This window comes from Necator americanus, chromosome I (assembly GCF_031761385.1).
Source record: "Necator americanus strain Aroian chromosome I, whole genome shotgun sequence".
Taxonomy (NCBI): domain Eukaryota; kingdom Metazoa; phylum Nematoda; class Chromadorea; order Rhabditida; family Ancylostomatidae; genus Necator; species Necator americanus.
Window position 1 is genome coordinate 32,251,640 of NC_087371.1, and position 18,833 is coordinate 32,270,472.

Below are 18,833 nucleotides of genomic sequence, written 5' to 3' on the forward strand. Positions count from 1 at the left end.
CGGACTTGAAGGGGCAGGTTGATAATTTGGTCATTGATCCAACGAGAGGCTACACCAACTAGCAGAACTATTATTACTGTGTCAAATATATTCTGGATCCTCCGACTCTCAACAGAACCCGCAGACCTCCGCCTTTGTAATTATAAGCATAGCCGCTGTGGTTATCGTTGCGACGAGATGAGCATTTCTGCTAGATAAATCGTGCTCCAAAGTTGCAAGTATTCTGGTCAACTTCTTGAAAGAAATTGTTTTTTGATCGCCGTGAAACGTTGCTGCTTGGTTTGAACTACTAAAATAATCTGTTACAACCACTCATTTTCCCGAATAAAAAAGGGTATGGTCTGACCATAACAGTTTTTGTTTTACTGCTTCACTAGCTCAATGGTTCCAAAAAATGGCGCGTGTGCAAGTCTCTAAATGTCCATGCTATCTCAGTGATCCTTATGATTCAGTTCCATCAAATCCAGCAAAAAATCAATTCGATTCAATCAATTGAAACCGAAGTAATACTGAAAGTTTTGAACAACCAAAGTAATCCCTCCAATCACAAGAATAATGTTTGCGAAACTTTTTCGGAATAACTACTGTAATAGATTTTTTTTTATTTCACAGCAATATTGTCATCAATGCGAAGAAAGGTTTTTGCAGCACCAATTATCAACCAAAAAACGGAAGCGGTTCTGCCGATACGTGTAAATGAATATTTTCGCAGCTGCGCGCATAAAAAATGTTTATAAGAGAAGGAAGAGCTATCCGAGACGTTCATCCTCTTTCAAGCCCAAACCGGCATGTTTATCCGGTGTTGCCATGCTCTTTTTACGTATCTAACATTATGCTATATTTTTATGTATCTAGCAAAAAAATACAATTTAGGACTTTGAATTTCTATGCTCATCTAAAATGGGAAACTGACCGAAGGGGAGCTGCTACCAAGATAATATTAAGATGTACAACTTCACTGCCTGTTAGGGAATATCTTACATTTTCACTGGCTCACCTTGCGGACTAAAACTCATGTTAGCCTTAACAAATTAATTTAAAATTAAAAAATTAGTTTTAGTTTACTTGCAGCTTTCGACCATGTGTTTAGTATAATTTACTAGTATTTTATGAGTTCGCAACGCTTATTCTTGTGAATAGATGCTGGGGATGTTGGAATTTTATTTTGCTTTTAGTAGTGAACGGTGAATCTACGAAAGAGAGATAAAGGCGGGTCAAAAAAGTGGGGGAATGTATAAGAGATGTAGCATGACTGAGCACAAAACAATGTTTATTCAAGAAGGCTTCCGTAGTGTGTGAGCTGAGTCTGTTTCATTCCAATGCAGAGCTTACCAAAAGGGACCACTTTCACATGAAAAAACTACTCCTTGGAAACTTTTACGAATTTTTCTGACTCCATCAAATGAATTGAAATATTCAATGCCGTTTGTCTTCATACACCATGAGATGCGTTCGTGAATCTCGAGTGGACGCAATGGTAGCAATTTGAAGAAGCTTTATGATTACCAAAAACACTTTATCAGAAAATCCATGTCGGAAATATCCGTGAAATATTGGAAAATTAGGTTCCATTTGCTGATTCTCAGCACGTCAATCGAAACAATAATATTTCGCATCAGCGAAGAACAATAACAACTAACACTATCACATTTCTGGAAACTCTCTAGGTGAAATATCAGAGTACAGACAACCATAAACCCAGGCCTAAACTTTGCAGACTAGCACGCAGTAAGACAGTAAGACTAAGTCTGAAGGAGACGAAAAGAAGAGTACTTTGTGTGGGAAATGCAGGAAAGAGCCTTCACTATCCTTGTGGAGACTTTTACAGCGCTAAAACGGAGCTCATCATTTTCTTAAACTCAAATGGAACAACCAGTGTGTCGAGAGTGATGGCGAATAAGGGGACCCTGAATTTTACTGTAAACATACACACACGAGAGCTCTCTATTCAAGCCCCTAGAGAATAATAATGAAGAGACATCACATGAGGGATTGAATTCAGAAATAAAGAACTCAGAACAAGAATCCTGCTACTACAGGCATTAGCGAAACCTGGAGGAGAAGAGCTGATGGGTGATGTTCACCATCATTTGTTCATTTTGTTACTATGGAGCTACAAGACGAATGTGTTTGTGCTTCGTAGTTCTTACTCTTTGCAACGGTTTATTATTCCAACAGAGCAACTACTATTTATCACTCCTACTTTCACTTGTGTAAGCTCAATCGTTAGGTGGTACGCAAAGTGCTCCAATGCAACTGGTTATGCATGTTAGACATGTTGCGCCTTCTTTGTAGATCTTTTTGCCGATGATGTTCCCACTAAAATAATAATTAAAGGAATCAAGTAGAACAGAAGCACCTATTCAGCTAATACAAGAAACTTCAGGACAATACTCTAGGAGAAACGGTCAAGAGGTACCCGATAGGTATGGAGTGTCGCAGCGTATACAGTTGGCTAATGAGCGTCGAAAATCGTCCCGACGACGTCCCCATCTTGTAGTGTGTGCTTTTTGAAACCAACAAAAAAGGGAAGTCCCTACTGATAAGAATTGTTTGGAAAATTACATAAAGTAGAGTTGCTTAAAAAGTTTGTATAAGTGAAATAGAAAAGAAAGTGGATGAAAGTGTTTATTTTCCTCTTTTGAATTGTTAAATGGAAAACGCCCATCCAAGACCATAGAAATGCCAGCGATGCTTCAAAAAAAAATTCTCCACTGATCAATGTTATAACATAGTCCTTTGCTTTTTGTCCTTCTATAATTTCTTTTTGCACATTTAGATGACTAAAAGTCCCATTCACCATCGTGCGTGGCGGTACTAATGCTTCGCAGACGTGTATTTCACTTAAAGGTGTATCTCGAAGAAGGTCTCTGTTCACCATTCATACACCTAACCGGTCGTACTGATTTTATGCAGAGAATGGAGAAATGAAATGAAGCGATAAAACGCTGTAGAAAATAGAAAGAATTGCCCAGACTTATATAAAGTTTCGTTCGACAAAACCTGCGAGCAAGAATACTTGACATGCGTTCTATATAAACATCTACATAAAAATTTGTCAGAGCATTGATCTGAATAGTGTTTCTCAGTTAAATAAAGGTACATTCGGCCGCAGAATGTATGTCTCATTAGCGTCGTTGTGTTTCCACCTCTATGCCACTCCATTTGAAATTTTAATGAGATTATGGGATGTGTTAAAGTCTGTACATGCCTTCCTTGTACATGCTTTCCTTACAGCATCTTTTTCTTACCAAGCTATATGGGTCTCTTTCTGATCTCTGCCGGCACCGCAGCGACATGCTACTGATTGATTTGCCAACTCTCACTACCATTTCCTGTAACTGCGTTTCGTTGGTTTCCAATGAAACTCTTAAGATCTACAAATGCGCGCTATCCTCGAAATGTTGCACTCGCAACTCTCCATTTGCACCATCGTCAAAACTGACGTCGCTTCTGAAGTGAAGTGTTGAAGTGTCTGACGCGTGCTATACATTCCATCAGAAGTTCCCACCTATGTCAAGAAAAGTCGTTCACAGAAGTTCCACTTTGAGCTTTCAGCGACTATATTTCCATCGTTCGGTCCATTCAGACCCCATTCAGACCTGCAGAAAGGCCATTTTTGAACTCTACAGCTCGATTTGCTTCACATATTGATGATTCTGAGTCAAAGGCACCGCGGTGCGAAGAGTTCAGAGGGCTGGTTTTTCTCGGAAGAGAATTCCCGGTAGTTGGAATCCGTATGCTTGTGTTGCTGTGTTGCTAATGTGTTGCTTTCGACTTACTGTTCTTAGCGCTCAAGTGCGCTGTTCTGAACAACGAAGATCTAAGCGAAGATGACCAAAAAACGGAAGAATTCTCAAGAACATCGAAAGTGCGCACAAAAAATGCGAGAACTGCAGATTCAAACTCTTCCGGAACACCAGAAAACCTATGTTGATAATAGCGTACAGGCAGATGCGTCGTACGTGGAGTCAACAGAATAGCGTTGGACATTAAAATCGAACACTCGACACCAAAGAGATTGCTTATCTCATTTCAGGCGATCTGTAAAAAGTATAAAAGTATAAACTTCATGATATATAATAACGGGCTTATTTGTACAGTGTGTGTGTGTGTGTGTGTGTGTGTGTGTGTGTGTGTGTGTGTGTGTGTGTGTGTGTGTGTGTGTGTGTGTGTGTGTGTGTGTGTGTGTGTGTGTGTGTGTGTGTGTGTGTGTGTGTGTGTGTGTGTGTGTGTGTGTGTGTGTGTGTGTGTGTGTGTGTGTGTGTGTGTGTGTGTGTGTGTGTGTGTGTGTGTGTGTGTGTGTGTGTGTGTGTCAGTTGCGAAATTCGAAAAGGAAGGTGCGATGGGTCCCTTGGCGTCGGAATGGTGCGCCGGCGCAAGATAGTTATAGAAAGGGGTGCAGGGGGTCCAAGGGCGTGAAAATGTTGCGCCATAGTGCGGCGTTATCGCGCAGTAACTTCATGTGCATGTCGAAAAAGGTGAATGGAACGTTGCAAGCGTTTCATACCCGTCTCCTCTGCCTGCGTTGCTTTTCACCTCAGGTTTGTAACAGACCTTCCTCAAAAAGTGGAAATACGAATGAAACCGGCTGCTTAAATAGTGGCCAACAGTTCACAAGAGCTGACGAGGAATGTTATTTTTATCAGTTTATGTCGTTCACAATCACCTTGATCACCTTGACCACCTTGACTCCCGTTGATCTTCGAGCTGGTCGAGCGGGCGCCAGTAATTCTTCCATTTGTCCCGATCGCGTGCCAGAGTAGCCCAGTGGTTCCTCCTTTCGCGTGGGACACGAAGAGTGTCATATTTTTCTTTGAAGGACTTCGTGAAGAAATCTGACCATCGGGTCGGCGGTCTTCCTTTAGTGCGCTTGATATCGCGGGGAACCCAGTCGCTCACGGCTCTGGTCCAACGGTTGTCATTAAAGCGCATCACGTGTCCGGCCCACCTTATTTTACTTTCCTTGGCAAACGCGGCGGCGTCTCTAATCTTCGATCGCTGACGTAGGAGAGAACTTCGAATCCCGTCCCTCACTTGCTTGAAACGGGATACTCCTAGCATCACTCTCTCAATTGCGCGTTCACTGACGCTCACCGCGTTTTCTTCCTGCTTGCGAAATGCTCAGGTTTCCGAAGCATAGGTCAAAGCAGAAAGTACGGTGGTGTTGAAGAGGTGAGCACGGAGCCGGGTGTTCCTGGTTTCTTCACCACATCCTCGATGCTCTTGTACGCTCCCCGCGCTCGTCTCCTCCTGCCCAGTTCGGGGGTGGTGTTCATCATGTTCAGTTCCCAACCGAGACAAACGTAGCTGGTGCATTCGGATATGTTCGTTCCGTTGAGCGTGAATGGGGCATCCTAGATCCATCCGTTCCGCATGAACATCTTTTGTAGATTCAGCTGAAGACCGATGCATCCACATGTTTTGTCGAATTCAGTCAGCATTCGTTCCGCTTGGCTGATGCTTGGTGTTATCAGTACGATGTCATCAGCAAAGCGCAAATGGTGTAGCTGCCGACCATCAACCTTCACTCCCATGTCGTCCCATTCCAACTTTCGCATTGCGTTCTCGAGGGTGGCTGTGAATATTTTGGGTGAAATTGTATCACCCTGTCGGACCCCCCTCTTCACGTCAATGATGATGTTCTTGTAGAATGGCGAAATTCCGGTCGTGAAGTTACTGTACAACTCTCGAAGTACCTTTCTGTACTGAGTAGGGACGCCTTGGTTGTCCGAGGCTTCCACGACCGCTTCCGTCTCAACTGAGTCGAAGGCCTTCTTCAAAGGTGAGACAGAGCGGCATCTTGTACTCTCGAGATACCTCTATAAGTTTCGAAACAGTGTGAATGTGGTCATTCGTGCTGAATCCTTTTCGAAACCCTGCTTGCTCGCATGGCTGTCCTTCATCCAAGACTTTTTCAATCCTATTAAGGATCACTTTTGTAAGGAGCTTGTAGATGACGGACAGTAAGCAGATTGGACGATAGTTGCCGATGTCATGTGGATCTCCCTTTTTTTACAACAACACGGTCTTGCTGGTCTTCCACTGTTTAGGAGCCTTGCATTCCGACAGATAACGCGTAAAGAGCCTCGCCAGGGTGTTGATGAGTACTGGCGGAAGGTTCTTCAGGTGTTCTGGGCTTATTCTGTTGGGACCGGGTACCGTACGATTTCTTACCAACATGATAGCATGTCGTATTTCGGACGGGAGAACCTCTGGAATGACTTGTCCGTCTTCCCTCAGATGGTGAGGACGAAAGTGGACATGGCTGTCGAAGAGATCAGAGTAGAAGTCGTAGATGATTTTCTCCATCCCCCTTCTCGATGCAATGGCTGTTCCCTTTGGGTTCCGGAGAGCAGTCATCCTCGTCTTGCGACTGGCCAAGTCTCGATGGGTATAGCGGATGCTTTTCCCCGCCTCTGCAGCTTCAGCCAACACTTCTGCTCTTCTCTCTTTATGGTCTTCCCCTATCGCCTCTCTGCAACGCCTTGCGAACTCGGACTTAAGTTCTTGGTTCCCTGCGGCTCGTGCTGCTCCACGCTGGCGTATCAGCTCGAGAGTTTCAAGAGACAGGCGTTTCTTGGTGGTTTTAAAACTCTCAGCCTTTTTCGCGCAGTCGTGAAGGTGTTCAACAAGCCGGTCATATTCCTCGCCGATGTTGTCCATTGCAGAATCTTCCCAAAAGCCGGCTAGCGTAGCGAAGAGATCCCAGTTGATGATAGTTCTGGGATTTCTCTCTCTGGACTTGGCGGTTTTCTCTGCTCTCCTTGTGAAGGAAAATCTTCCTCGAAGGGGGCGATGGTCCGATCCCGTATAGAACTTTGGTACGACGGCGACGTCTGTCAGGCGGAACCTTTTATTGACGATGATGTGGTCTATTTCATTACGGTACCCTCCACCGGGTCACTCCCACGTCCAGCGCAGAGAGGAGGGCTTCTGGAATTGCGAGTTCCCATGGATGGTCTTAGTCGTCATGATGAACTCGAAGAGCCTCTCTCCCTGGTCATTCCATTGTAGGCCGTGGGTCCCGATGTTGTGAAGTTCCTCCGGCACTCTTTTTGGGCCAACTTTGGTGTAGAAATCGCCAATTATAACCTGTAGAAGGCATGATCTTCTCGGTAGAACTTCTCCAGGTCCATATACAAAGCTTCGACTTCTTCTTCTTCGTAGCTTGATGTTGGAGCGTAAGCGACGAAGATAGTGAAAGCTGGTGTTGGACCACATCTTCTCATCCGCATACGTCTGATTCAGGTCGTAAGTTGTTCGAAAGAGTCGACGTTCTTTGCCATACTTGTATTGACGAGGACGCCAACTCCACCAACACCTTTACTGTCGCATGTTCCTAAGAACAGTTTTTCTCCAGTTTCATATACGGCGTTGAGAGGGTGACGTGTTCTCGTCTCGGTCAATCTGATGACGTCGTACTTGATCTTCTTGGCTTGCATCATCAGATCTCCGATGGCCGCTTCCGATACAAGCGTACGTGCGTTATAAGTACAGATCGCCATCCTAGTCCTTTTCCGTTTCGGTAGCCTACATGACTTCTGCAATCCCGTCCTACCTGGCGCTACCGTACCAGGCTTTCCTCCGGAATCAGGAGACTCTTTTCTATTACTGTGTTTTGCATAAAAATTTTAAAACCCATGGGCAGGTTGCAAACCTCTAGCCCCATGAGTTTCTGGGAGAACTTCCGTTCTCCCGGAGTGGACATGTGGAGCTTATTTGTTGGAGGCGACTCCAAACCGCCTCTCTTGCACCTCTCAGTCACTTGATTGCAGGATTTTGGCCGGACCGACGTGCGGGATACAAGGATGTCATCAGTCAGTCCTGGCTCAGCAGAAACAGGGAGTCCATCCCCTTGAATCCACCTGGTTCTCAGGGCAAGCACAAAGTCGCTTTAGTCCGCGATTAGCCCCCTATCCGCCACCCAGAGACGTAGCCTCGCGACTAACCGGCTGTGATCCCTCTAGTGAGGGAGATCCGTCGTCGTTCACAATATTTTATGTTAAACGTCATTATATGATAGTTGATGGGGAAAACAGGAAGAAAACCCATCCTTCGAGTAATATTTTCAATTTGTGTCTATATTATGTTGGTATCGAACGAGTGTTTGAAGCTGAAGTTTCAAACACTCCTTCGATATTCTCAATTTGTAGAACTGATACGTTTAGAAAGAAAGTATGAAATCTATCACCTTTGTTTATAATAAAAAAAAAGAAAGAAGAAAACATTGTCAGAAAAACAGAATTCTGACTTTGCAGAAAATATCATTTGAAATCAATATCACTAATGATTTTTGATTATTTTTGGTTAATTTTGATTAATTCATCAGTGAAGGCGAGCGAAGACAACACCACAAAAAGTCCGATGTGAAGTTTCTCAAATGAAATCATTGATCACGAAAACAACTTATCACTCTTTGATGTACTCTTGATGATATATCTATCAACTTGATAGAAGAATCTACTTCTTCACTTTACTCTTCGATAACGCGACCTTAATTTGTCAATTTCGTGGACCAAAACCTGCTTCGCTTTCACCACTCTCGCTTCCAATTTCGTAGTTTCCACCGCTTCACCGCAACGTGGTCATCGCCTGCGGCGTTGGTTTGAGGGCGAGCGGGCCTAGGTGGAAGCTGCCTAGCTGGTAGAGCGGCAGTCCTAATTACGCGCGGGCGCGTGGCGCTGCAGAGAGGTCAGCAACTGTTAGCCGATTTTTGCGGGTACCTCTTGTTCCGCACCAATACTCTGGTAGTGAGTTTTAGCGTTAAGTTTTCAAGAATCAAACAATTTTTACGGTGGATCGTAGCGGCAGACTACAAAGGTCTTGGAGGAGCACCGTTTTATCCCGCATCCGACTTTGTAGGTGTCAGCCCACGCCATCTGTAATACTGGAATATGAGTGAAGAGTGTGGCTTTTAACAGCCTTTTGTCTAGATAATCGGTCATTAAAATTAAGTTTTATACAACGGCTGCACTGATTCCTCCTGAGACTTGGTGAATGCATGCATGGCATTCACTTGACGACTTCAAGGACAAGTCGAAAAAAACTACCTACCTGAGTGAATCTCGTGGGTGCGTCTCGCTTCGCTTGTAACCTCGAAGTGTACATCAAATTCTTCCCCACGGAGGTGGAATAGATTTCGTTCCACCATGTACTCATAGACTGAACTATCATAAATAAAATAATTTCAGGTTATTTACAGGGAAAAACAACTCACCTTTTTTAATGCATCGAACGCTGAAACTGATTTTGATTGAATGACATGAGTGTTTTGGCCCGAATTCGGACCAGATCCAACGAGACTGCACTTATCCGCATATGCTTGAGCCTCCGTTTCCAGTGAGAAGTCGTATTTCTGAAGTTGATTTCAAATCGTTTTTTAATACAAATCATACCATTTTTCGAGTCGTACCGGATTTTTTCTGTTGTTGTAAGACTAGAAGTTTACAGATGTCAGTTACGAACATAGAACGATCTTCTTTTATAGAATGTTCTGTGTTCGTTATAATTGTTATAACTAGTATGTTAGTTATAATCCGGCCATGAAGTTTGGTCAGATGCGGCCATATGCGGGTTGTGCGCGTTGATTTTGAAAATGTAAGGAATTTGTCTCATTCTAGAAAGTAGGTATACTTTGATTTTTTGGGATTAGTATTATTTTAAAAAACTGAGAGTTCTTTTTCCACTTTTTTAGTTTTAAGTTAAATTGTTTCTATTTTTTGTTATTCTTTTTGCCTATCTTTTTTATTTTGTGTTTGCTTGTTTTTTCTATTTTTCTCCCAGATTTTTTTACTTGATTTTATTGTATTCAGATTATGGCTAGAACACTCGGAGCACGGCTCATGTCAGATGGAACTCGAAAATCCATTCTGCGAGGAATCAGTCAAGGAATGAAACAGGTCTAATTAGCAAAACTGTGTTTCCAAAGCGACTGGCTCCGCTTTGCTGAAGAAAGTATTAGCAAAAAAAAAGAAAGTATTACTGAAGTAATTGGAGTAAGACCAAATCAGGACGAAACCTAATGACTGCGCGAGTTACCGATATATCCCGGTTGAACCAGTCACGATTATGGCCAGATGTGTGCTCCGAGTGCTATCTTGCTAGAAGATGAATCCTCTGCCAATGAATTGAAGAGCACTGTTGTTTCTAAAATATTCTCAAAGCTGTATCTATCCAAACGTCTATGAATTTGACGAAGAGATTCGATATTATGGCTACTGGATCAAAACCCAGAACATCATTTTTACTCCATTATGCTTTGCAGTAGACCGTTGATACATGGGATCAAATCTTTTTCCAACTGGGCGCTCGACACACTTAATACCATCACTTCCCGTCAACCTAAACTTATCAGGAGTTTATCAGAAAATAAAACTCTATACCACTTCCAATGGGTCCAAAGAAGATCACGTTACTCGTGTCGAATGAGCTAAGGTATGGTTGGACTCGGGTTGCTTCAGTAACCATAAAATCGAACCTCTTCGGCAAATTCGTAGAAATTAGGAGAGATGCAGCTTTGAGGATATTTTAGAAACGACAGTGCATCAATTTGCTCTTCAATTCATTAGCAGAAGATTCATCTTCTAGCAAAATAATGACTCGGAGCACTCATCTGGCCATAGTCGTGACTGCTTCAACCGGGATATATCGGTAACTCATGTAGTCATTAGGATTCGCCCTGGATTTGGTCTTGTTCCAATTACCTCATATGCTAATACTTTCTTCAGCAAAGCGGAGCCAGTCGCTTTGGAAACACAGTTTTGCTAATTAGACCTGTCTCATTCCTTTACTGATTCCTCGGCCGTGCTCCAAATGTTCTGTCCATAATCTAAATACAATAAAAAAAAGTAAAATAAAAACAGAAAAAGGGGGAAAACATAAAAAGTACGGAAAATAAACTAAAAATCAAAAAAGGAAAAAAGAACATTTTCAATTTTTTTGGAAATAATACTAACCCAGAAAGAGCAAAGTAAATCTATTTTTCGGAATACGTTTCTAAACCCAAATTACAGATCTGGGGCAAGTTTGGGGACGACTCAATAATTTTCAGGTAAGACCTCAAAAAGTCGTTTGTCAATTGATTTCTGACCGCTATTGTATAACGTGTTGGCAGTGTAACAGTGAGACCTCGGAGATTCGACATCCGCCCGAGGCAAGTTCGACTTGAAGGCAAAAACTTGGAACCACTTCTACGACTTCTAAACAATGAAGAATTTAATTTTACATGGTGTTCAGCAGTTTAAAAGTGGATTCAATCAAATTTAATGACCAAAAAAGCTCAGTTTCTATGCAGTCCTAAGTCTGATAAAAGACGAATAATTTTGTCATAAGGGGACCAAAAGACAGGTTTACGTGTTTTAGGTGTTAGTTCAGGTGGTTTTTCAGAGAAGAAGATTTGCTCTAGAAAATAGTCAAATTGCTGAATAGTCTTCTTGGAAATTTGATGCGACAAAATTTAAAATTTTCCGACTTTGTTTGGATTTGCCCCATCTAGGTTTTGAGAGTACTACGCGGATCAGAAAGGACAAGATTTGTGCCCAGGGTTTTCCTTATTCCCTCTATCCAAATATGCCGGTGATTTTTAAAACGCTGCCCCACTTTCTCGGGATGAGAAAACTTGCAAGAATCCCAATTTTTGCTCGCGCACCGAGAATTGTGTGATCTTGAGTAAAATTCATTAACTCAAAGTAACTTAGAGCGAAACAAATTATCTTCTAGTATGTTATAGCCAAGAATTTTCTTTTTCAGATCCAGTATCAAGAGATTTCCAGGGCCTTACTGTTTTTTGAAACTTTTCAGTGAAAGACTAGAATAGAAAAATGGCATTTTCATGTTTTCGACCCATCAATATTCCAAAAGAGGGGAAAGCATTTCAGGGCAAACTTTCTTCTCTGAAGTACCACTTAAACTTTTTTATTTGGTCTTCTTATAACAAAGTTATTCGCCATCTTCCACACCTAACAAGAGGATCAAGCGTGTAGTTGAAAAAAAAACCCTCCAGAAAACGACCGACTCATCTCGTTTATTCTATTGATAGTTCACTGTAAGAAACCATTACTGAACCATTATTTCTGCAAAATTGAAAAAAAAATGAAAAAAAAAACAGCTGGGAACGACGGACAACACGTGTTGAAATCATTTTCTCACTATTCTCTACTTTCTACACATAATTTCACCCGTTTACAGTGGTTACAGACTACGAAGAGTCCGATTCCCGCCGGAATCTTGATTTTTTGCAAAACCGTAGAAAAATTGCTGAGACGAACATTGCACCGGCAGTTTTTCTAAAATTGTATTTACAGCACTGTTCTTCGCAAACAGTTGTTATTTAGTAGTTATTTTAGCGCTTAGAACCAGACCCTGATTGAAAATTACAGCTGGACTGATCAGCTTTTAGCAGCTTATGAAAATATGAATAACGGACTATAAAAGAGACGGAGGAAGACAAAGGTGGCCGCTTTCTGTAAAGGAAGATATGCGCAATAAAATGGTTGAAATATTTTTTAAGGGACCCTTTGGTTTTTTGAAAGTTAGTTGAAAAAAAGTTGAGAAATTTAGTTTCTTTTTCTTCGAATTCTTCTTTATAAACTACGACCTGAGTTATTGGATTTTGTTTGAAGTCATACAGATTCTGATAGTCGAAAATGTGAGATTTCCCACTTTTTGTGATGTGAAATTTAGAATTCTTCTCAATTCTCATTTCTTCGAACTGGGTTTCAAAAAAACTAGGGAAGCCAGAAGCACCAAGTTTTCTAGAAATACAGAAGATGTTCCCCTCTACAAAACTACAAAACGCATCCAGCTTTATTGCATGAGTTATTGCATTTATTTCACTTTGGGCGTCGATGTTCAGAAACTCGTGGAGCCTACTTATTACTAATTTTATCCCAAATTGCGCTTGTAGATGTCTTTTTTCGTTTAGTGACAGCATCGAAATTGCATTTTTGAGTGATAATAATACATTCATCACTGTCGGATGGGAAATGCGCTCTTTTAACTCTCGTACACTGAATGTAAAAATCCCACTTTTGTCAGGGACTGATCCCTGACAGTCCCAATAAAAAAATGGCGACATATTACGTTGCCCCATCGAAGTTAATGAGCCGCAAAGCCGCAAGGCCTTGTTCAGAACGCATTGTATAATTTACACTCCTTTTCTTGCCTTCGCACTCATGATCCTTCACATTTATCCTGATCTGGATGTCCTTCATTTATTTATTATTCTCCTCAACTAGTCCCGGACTAAAAGGTGTGAAATTAAACAAGAAAAATCTTAAAAAAAAACACTTTACGCCATCTATTTTCCTAAAATTTCGCATCCCTCAATATGGTTCTTTTGAAGTCGACAATTCCACGTCTGTTTCTCTTTGCTCTCATCATTTTTTTCTACTCCGCTGACAAGCCGTACGACCCCCCTCCCTCTTCGACACCCTCTTTGAGAAATTCTCAATGCACGCTTGATGCTGCCGAACAATCTGCACAGAATCTGAGCTTTTTGGTCATTAATTCCCATTAAATCTATTATTAAACTGCTGAGCACCATGTGAAATTAAGAAAAATTAGATTCTTCATCTTTTGGAAATGGTTCCAAATTTCTAACTCTTTTGCAAAAATTTCACTCAGTGGGACGTCGAATCTGCGTCGTCCCGTTGTCATACTATAGGAACAGAATGTTGAATTTCTCGTATTTTTTCCGACGTTCCTCTGTAATTCGAATTATGCACCTGACTCTTCTCTTTTTTCGTCGTTCTATGTCCTTTAATCAGTATTTAGAGTTGCTTAATAGATTTTAGAAAAAAAGGGTAAAAATCAGATTTTTCAAAAGCAATATTTCAAAAGCATTCCAGCAAATTTGCTTATTCTGCTACTTGGTGTTCTCATTTTCCATTCGTTCCTCCAGTAAGTGAAATTTTCAGTATATTGAATTGGTAGCAGCCAAGAACTGTCGCAGGAATTTTGGAGGAGAAGTAGAAGCAAGGGAGGGTGTTCCTATTCCAGAGGGTAGTGTCCCATCACCACACTTGACCCTGATCCAAGCTCACTATGATTGAGCAACACCAAAGTACAAGCCATTGAAATCAATTAACAGCAGAAAATTTTAGTCTGTCGTAACGTTTATGACTCGCCATTGTGAGCATATTCGTAGCTGGTCCAAGCCTCGGGCCGTCCGCTCTCCCATTTGCAACATATCCTTGAGAAAGCAGTGCTCTGAAAACGTTCATTAGTGGAACTAGTTTCGTAATTCGAACTGGAAAACTGTTTTGTGCCCATATCACGCACTCAAATAAAATCATTCAATTAAAAACAGAATTTTAAAAATCCCTTGACCACCGAATTTTCTGAAATGAGATTCATGAAGCTGGTTGAGAATTCTAATATAGAAACATGGCTTTTTTCGGAAAGTAGTTACTTTTTTCCTAGTTCAACTAATGTATCTAAAAATTTATTTCACCTGTTCTCGTTGTGCGTTTTCAATACTAGATTCCGTAATGTGTCTGTCATTTCACGAGAGCTAGCTGCTCTTGTTGTTGCAACAGTGGTTTGTCTCGTAGTTTTGCGTATAGGCGATGTCGTGGTAGTTCTGCGTGTAGTCGATGTCGTGGTAGTTTTGCGTGTAGGCGATGTCGTGGTAGTTCTGCGTGTTGTCGATGTCCTGGTAGTTCTGCGTGTAGTCGATGTCCTGGTAGTTCTGCGTGTTGTCGATGTCCTGGTAGTTCTGCGTGTTGTCGATGTCCTGGTAGTTCTGCGTGTTGTCGATGTCCTGGTAGTTTTGCGTGTTGTCGATGTCCTGGTAGTTCTGCGTGTTGTCGGTGACACCGTAGTTTTGGGTGGGGGCGATGGCACTTTAATTTCTTCTGTCGTGCTTGCGTGAGGTACTGTCGCGGTTGCTAAAAACGGTTAGACTGAGCAAATGTATGATATTCATACGAATTCAGCAGCGTAATCTAGAAAGAATTACCGCAAAGAACCTGCCTGGCATTTCCTTTGAATCAGTGCGGCAGAGTCCTGCTAGGGTTGCGTCTTCTTCATCGTATTTCCTGATACATTCAGGATTGTGTACCCCGACGTTACACGTTGACGAATCGGTGCAACCGCGTGTTGTTTGTGCGGTGGGGTACAGCGGTGCACCTTTCTTAGGACTGAAGCGGATTATATGAAATGACTAACATAGGATAAACAAGGTCTTTTTGTAATAGGTTTCGAACTTTAATGATGGTGTTGTTACAGTAACAATGACAATAAAACCCTAACAAAACATCAATTCTATACCAGAGGACATTACGTGTACCAGAGGAAATTCCAATACCTTTGTGTAGAAATGTAGCGGTAACAAAAAATATCAAATCGTGTTCAAACGAACTGAAGTGAACGATAAAGCTCGTCTTATTATGAGAGGCCAACTTCTGCACTTTCTGTACTAGCAATCCTGACACTTAAAAACTGATATTCTGTTTTGATTTGCAAATTTCTAGAAGCCTAATTGCGTGCGTTAAAGTGCATTACTTTACCATTTATTCCCGCATTCTGATGAAAGCCCTATTGAAATTCTTGTCTACCACGACGGTGTTTCAAAAAACCCCATCAAATTCTAGCCTAGAAAGTTCCTCTCTTTCTGGATTAGCTTAACAGCACCTCGAAAACTTTAGGAGCAAGAGGATATTTTTAAAGACATCACCACACGAATCTGGCGTGGTGCGCTTTTCAGGCGGGTAATGTCTATGCAGGGTCGTAGATTGTGGGAAGAAAGGTGATTCCCTTCATCTTTCCCTGTACTAGTCTAAACGGACGACCCCAAAACGCTGTTTCCTACGACGGCTTCTGTTGCAATGCGCAACCCTGCCTGTGATTCGTAGAAAACCCATTTGAGGAATCGTAGGCGGGGCGGGGAGCAAAGGTGGAGCATAGCAACAGTGGCCGTCGTAAGGAAGCGCATTCCGAAGCCGTCTGTTTGCAGTGAAGGAAGGAGAGATGAGCGGAACCACCCTTGTATTCATAACCTACGTCCAGATATAGGTATATTCCAACGAAAATCCATACCACGCCAGATGCCTTTAAGAGGTGTCACTATTTCAGTATTTTTTTTTCACCGACACGAATCAAGAATTTTCATCTCGTATGACGATTATTCATGTACGATCTACAAAGTGACCATTCACTCGTAATATCGCTATGTAGGTCAAGCTCGATTCAAAAGTGTACAGTTATAATGAAATTAATTCAGAATCACATCGTTTAAAAAAGACTTACACGGCTCCATATACGCAAGTCGTCACGAGATCGTGCGTTTCAGCTAACGGACATAGAGCGTTAAAGCACCCAAGGGATATGGATTTGTGGTAAGCGATCTGAAAAGCGGCTCAAAACATTTACAGCATTGAATAGGGAGGGTACTTTGATAGCAACTAATTGCGGAAAAAAGAAGGTATGAAATTCTTGCCGCAGCCCATCTGCCAAGACTTCCCTAAAACAACCCAAAACAGCAACAAAAGGCAAATTCACATGTTATAAAAAGTAGAAAATGGGAGCAGTGAGAAGAATACTTCACCCTCTTCTTTTCTGCTCCTCCTTTTAACCTCCAATCTTCTTCTCTTGAAATCTCGGCATTGAAAAGTGTACTCATGTTTTTTTTTCGTTATGCCAAGGAGATTTAGATGGAACTTCATTATTGGCCTGAGTTTCGACAAATGTTTTTGTCTTTATCGTCTTTATATCGACACTGGCCTTTATCAAAGACTTAAAAATTATCCGAGCTTTTTGATGCCATGTATATCCCATCAAACTCCTCTGTCTTTGCCAATCCTCGATATCGATATTGTTCCAATTACGTGGCGCAAGACCTTCAAAAGAAAAACAAACTGACCAGTCTCACAGACTATCGAGGCTGGTGAACCACCGCGTTCTTAAAGAGTGTCACCAAGGTAAATGAGATCTGCGCACTTTGCAGTATTTTCAAGTACTGATGTATGGATAACGTTAAAGAACAGCATATGGGACAAAGTTATAGCTCACGGAGTGTTACGAACGGCAAGAAGTCATTGGTAATTGATAAGAACTCATTTTTGTTATTCATGGACAGATTCCTGACGGAAATCCAGAATGCTTCCAATGCCTTCCTAGCAGATATTTCTTTCTCGTGCGCTAATATTGTACATTTTATTTCAAACTCATTTCCATCATGCTTATCATTTTTTTGGCGCCCTAACGGTGTCATCGAACTCCCTCGCCTTTTACCAGCCAAATGTTCCTTGATACGCACGTTCAGCATCCTTCCAGTTTCTCCAATATAAATACCGCTACACGTTAGACATTCTATTTGGTAGATAACTCCGATTTTCGTACAATCTCCAGCCTTACCTGCGACATCAGTTTTCATCAAATATAGGAATTAAACCGCTCAAATTCAAAATAATACAGTATCATTGTACCAAACAGTTTTTCCAGGCTAACATCCTCTATGAATTCGAAGCGAATTCGTGAGAGTTGCTAGGAGTGAGAATACCTCATTTATCTTTACCCAAAAAGCATGAGGTCTGGTATCTTCTCCAACTTTATGGGGCCAAAAAGTACTAATTAATTAATCTTACGTTAGCAAACTCTTCCATCGCATCATCCTTATATATGACATCTGGAGACATGGGCCGGATGGTTTCATCTTCTACCGTATACCACCACTTAGAAACAACTTTGTTGAAACGATTCTCAAGATTATTTACGTTGTCCAATACATTACGTTTTACTCCTTCGGACCTGTTAAGAGGATAGGATAAGTGTAAATATTGATCTTTTTCATGACTTACACTCTAACGAGCACAAAAAGTTACTCACCTTCGAAAATTCTGGCTGTATCCGATGTCGTTCATTTTCAATGAAGGTTTATATTGACAATCGAGAGCAACAGCACTTGCAAGCAGTTCCAATTGGCAGTTATAGTTCTGAGATATTGTGAGGCAACCCCCTTTCATCAAAATAAGAATAAAATTTGCAGTTTCAAACCTAAAATTCTAAAACGACAGTTGTGTTCTATACATAATTCTCGACAGTGAAGCAGAAGTTTTTTTTTCCTTAAATTCTTCAAATTCTTTTGTAAAGGACTCAACCACCTTGACACTGCTAACATTAAACTTAAGGGAAGAGGATGATTTATTCAGTGATCGCAGTATTCTTTGATTATTTGAAGTAGACATAATGAATGCAGCATTACTCCTACTTTTCTGTATTTCGCACCCAGAAATTCTAAGAGATACAGGTGCTGGAAGCTTACCTATAGAGTTTGTAACTACTTTGATTTCCACGGATACGAAAGAAAATCATTATTATATGTATCCCTCTTTCAATTTCAATTGTTTTTCAATGCTGAAACGAGACTCAGAAAAGACGCACAAATTTAAACAAGCTCTTCGATCCTGGAAGTTTGCGGTTGTTTGTTCCGCGCGCCGATCCATTTGCAAGTGCAAGTCTGTAATTATTGTGTGCTTGCAGAAACAGTGTTCGATATTCGTCGCCTGCGATTGCTGATTCGTCGCATTCTGAAAGGATCTAAGCATCTACCAAGTGAGGAATGAGGTAATGTCAGCAAAGCCATGGATAGTCCTCATATCTAGGTAGGTTTCAATATTTGCAAGACATTAAAACTTAATAGTGGCAACTTTTTCACAAGAAGTCACCTCTTATCCTGCCGCCGATTGCTAGTGGCACAGTATTGTACAAAGCTAGAATCACCTGAAAACAATCACATAAACACTCGTTCATCAAGGCTAAAGTGTGATCGCCATTACCGGAAGAATGGGAAACATTGTATCGCGCTGGCAGGTGAGAGAGAAAACTGTGTG

At 41.5% G+C, this 18,833-nt stretch overlaps 3 protein-coding genes across 7 annotated transcripts; all 3 read right to left on the reverse strand.

Annotated features, from left to right (window-relative positions):
• Positions 1 to 4,674: 4,674 nt before the first annotated feature.
• RB195_007511 (uncharacterized protein) lies at positions 4,675 to 5,064 on the reverse strand (the record flags this gene model as incomplete). Its single annotated transcript, XM_064181179.1, has 1 exon — positions 4,675 to 5,064. One exon carries the CDS (start codon positions 5,062 to 5,064, stop codon positions 4,675 to 4,677), a length of 390 nt encoding a protein of 129 aa, XP_064037989.1.
• Positions 5,065 to 5,357: 293 nt separating this feature from the next.
• RB195_007512 (uncharacterized protein) lies at positions 5,358 to 18,797 on the reverse strand (the record flags this gene model as incomplete). Of its 5 annotated transcripts, XM_064181180.1 has the most annotated exons (15): positions 5,358 to 5,822; positions 6,178 to 6,739; positions 7,096 to 7,242; positions 8,797 to 8,882; positions 9,058 to 9,165; positions 9,221 to 9,358; positions 14,130 to 14,211; positions 14,456 to 14,891; positions 14,977 to 15,143; positions 16,252 to 16,349; positions 17,589 to 17,751; positions 17,830 to 17,936; positions 18,385 to 18,530; positions 18,669 to 18,723; positions 18,780 to 18,797. In XM_064181180.1, the coding sequence occupies 15 exons, from the start codon at positions 18,795 to 18,797 to the stop codon at positions 5,358 to 5,360; spliced, it is 2,778 nt and encodes a 925-aa protein (XP_064037990.1). The 5 variants fall into 5 exon arrangements, with proteins under 5 accessions (XP_064037990.1, XP_064037991.1, XP_064037992.1 ...); XM_064181184.1 differs by lacking the exons at positions 5,358 to 5,822; positions 6,178 to 6,739; positions 7,096 to 7,242; ... (2 more) ...; positions 9,221 to 9,358; positions 14,130 to 14,211 and having other exon boundaries at positions 14,516 to 14,764; positions 14,821 to 14,891; XM_064181183.1 differs by lacking the exons at positions 5,358 to 5,822; positions 6,178 to 6,739; positions 7,096 to 7,242; ... (5 more) ...; positions 18,669 to 18,723; positions 18,780 to 18,797 and having other exon boundaries at positions 8,793 to 8,882; positions 14,456 to 14,505.
• On the reverse strand, positions 7,248 to 7,508 carry RB195_007513 (uncharacterized protein; the record flags this gene model as incomplete). Its single annotated transcript, XM_064181185.1, has 1 exon — positions 7,248 to 7,508. The coding sequence occupies one exon, from the start codon at positions 7,506 to 7,508 to the stop codon at positions 7,248 to 7,250; it is 261 nt and encodes an 86-aa protein (XP_064037993.1).
• Positions 18,798 to 18,833: the final 36 nt, after the last annotated feature.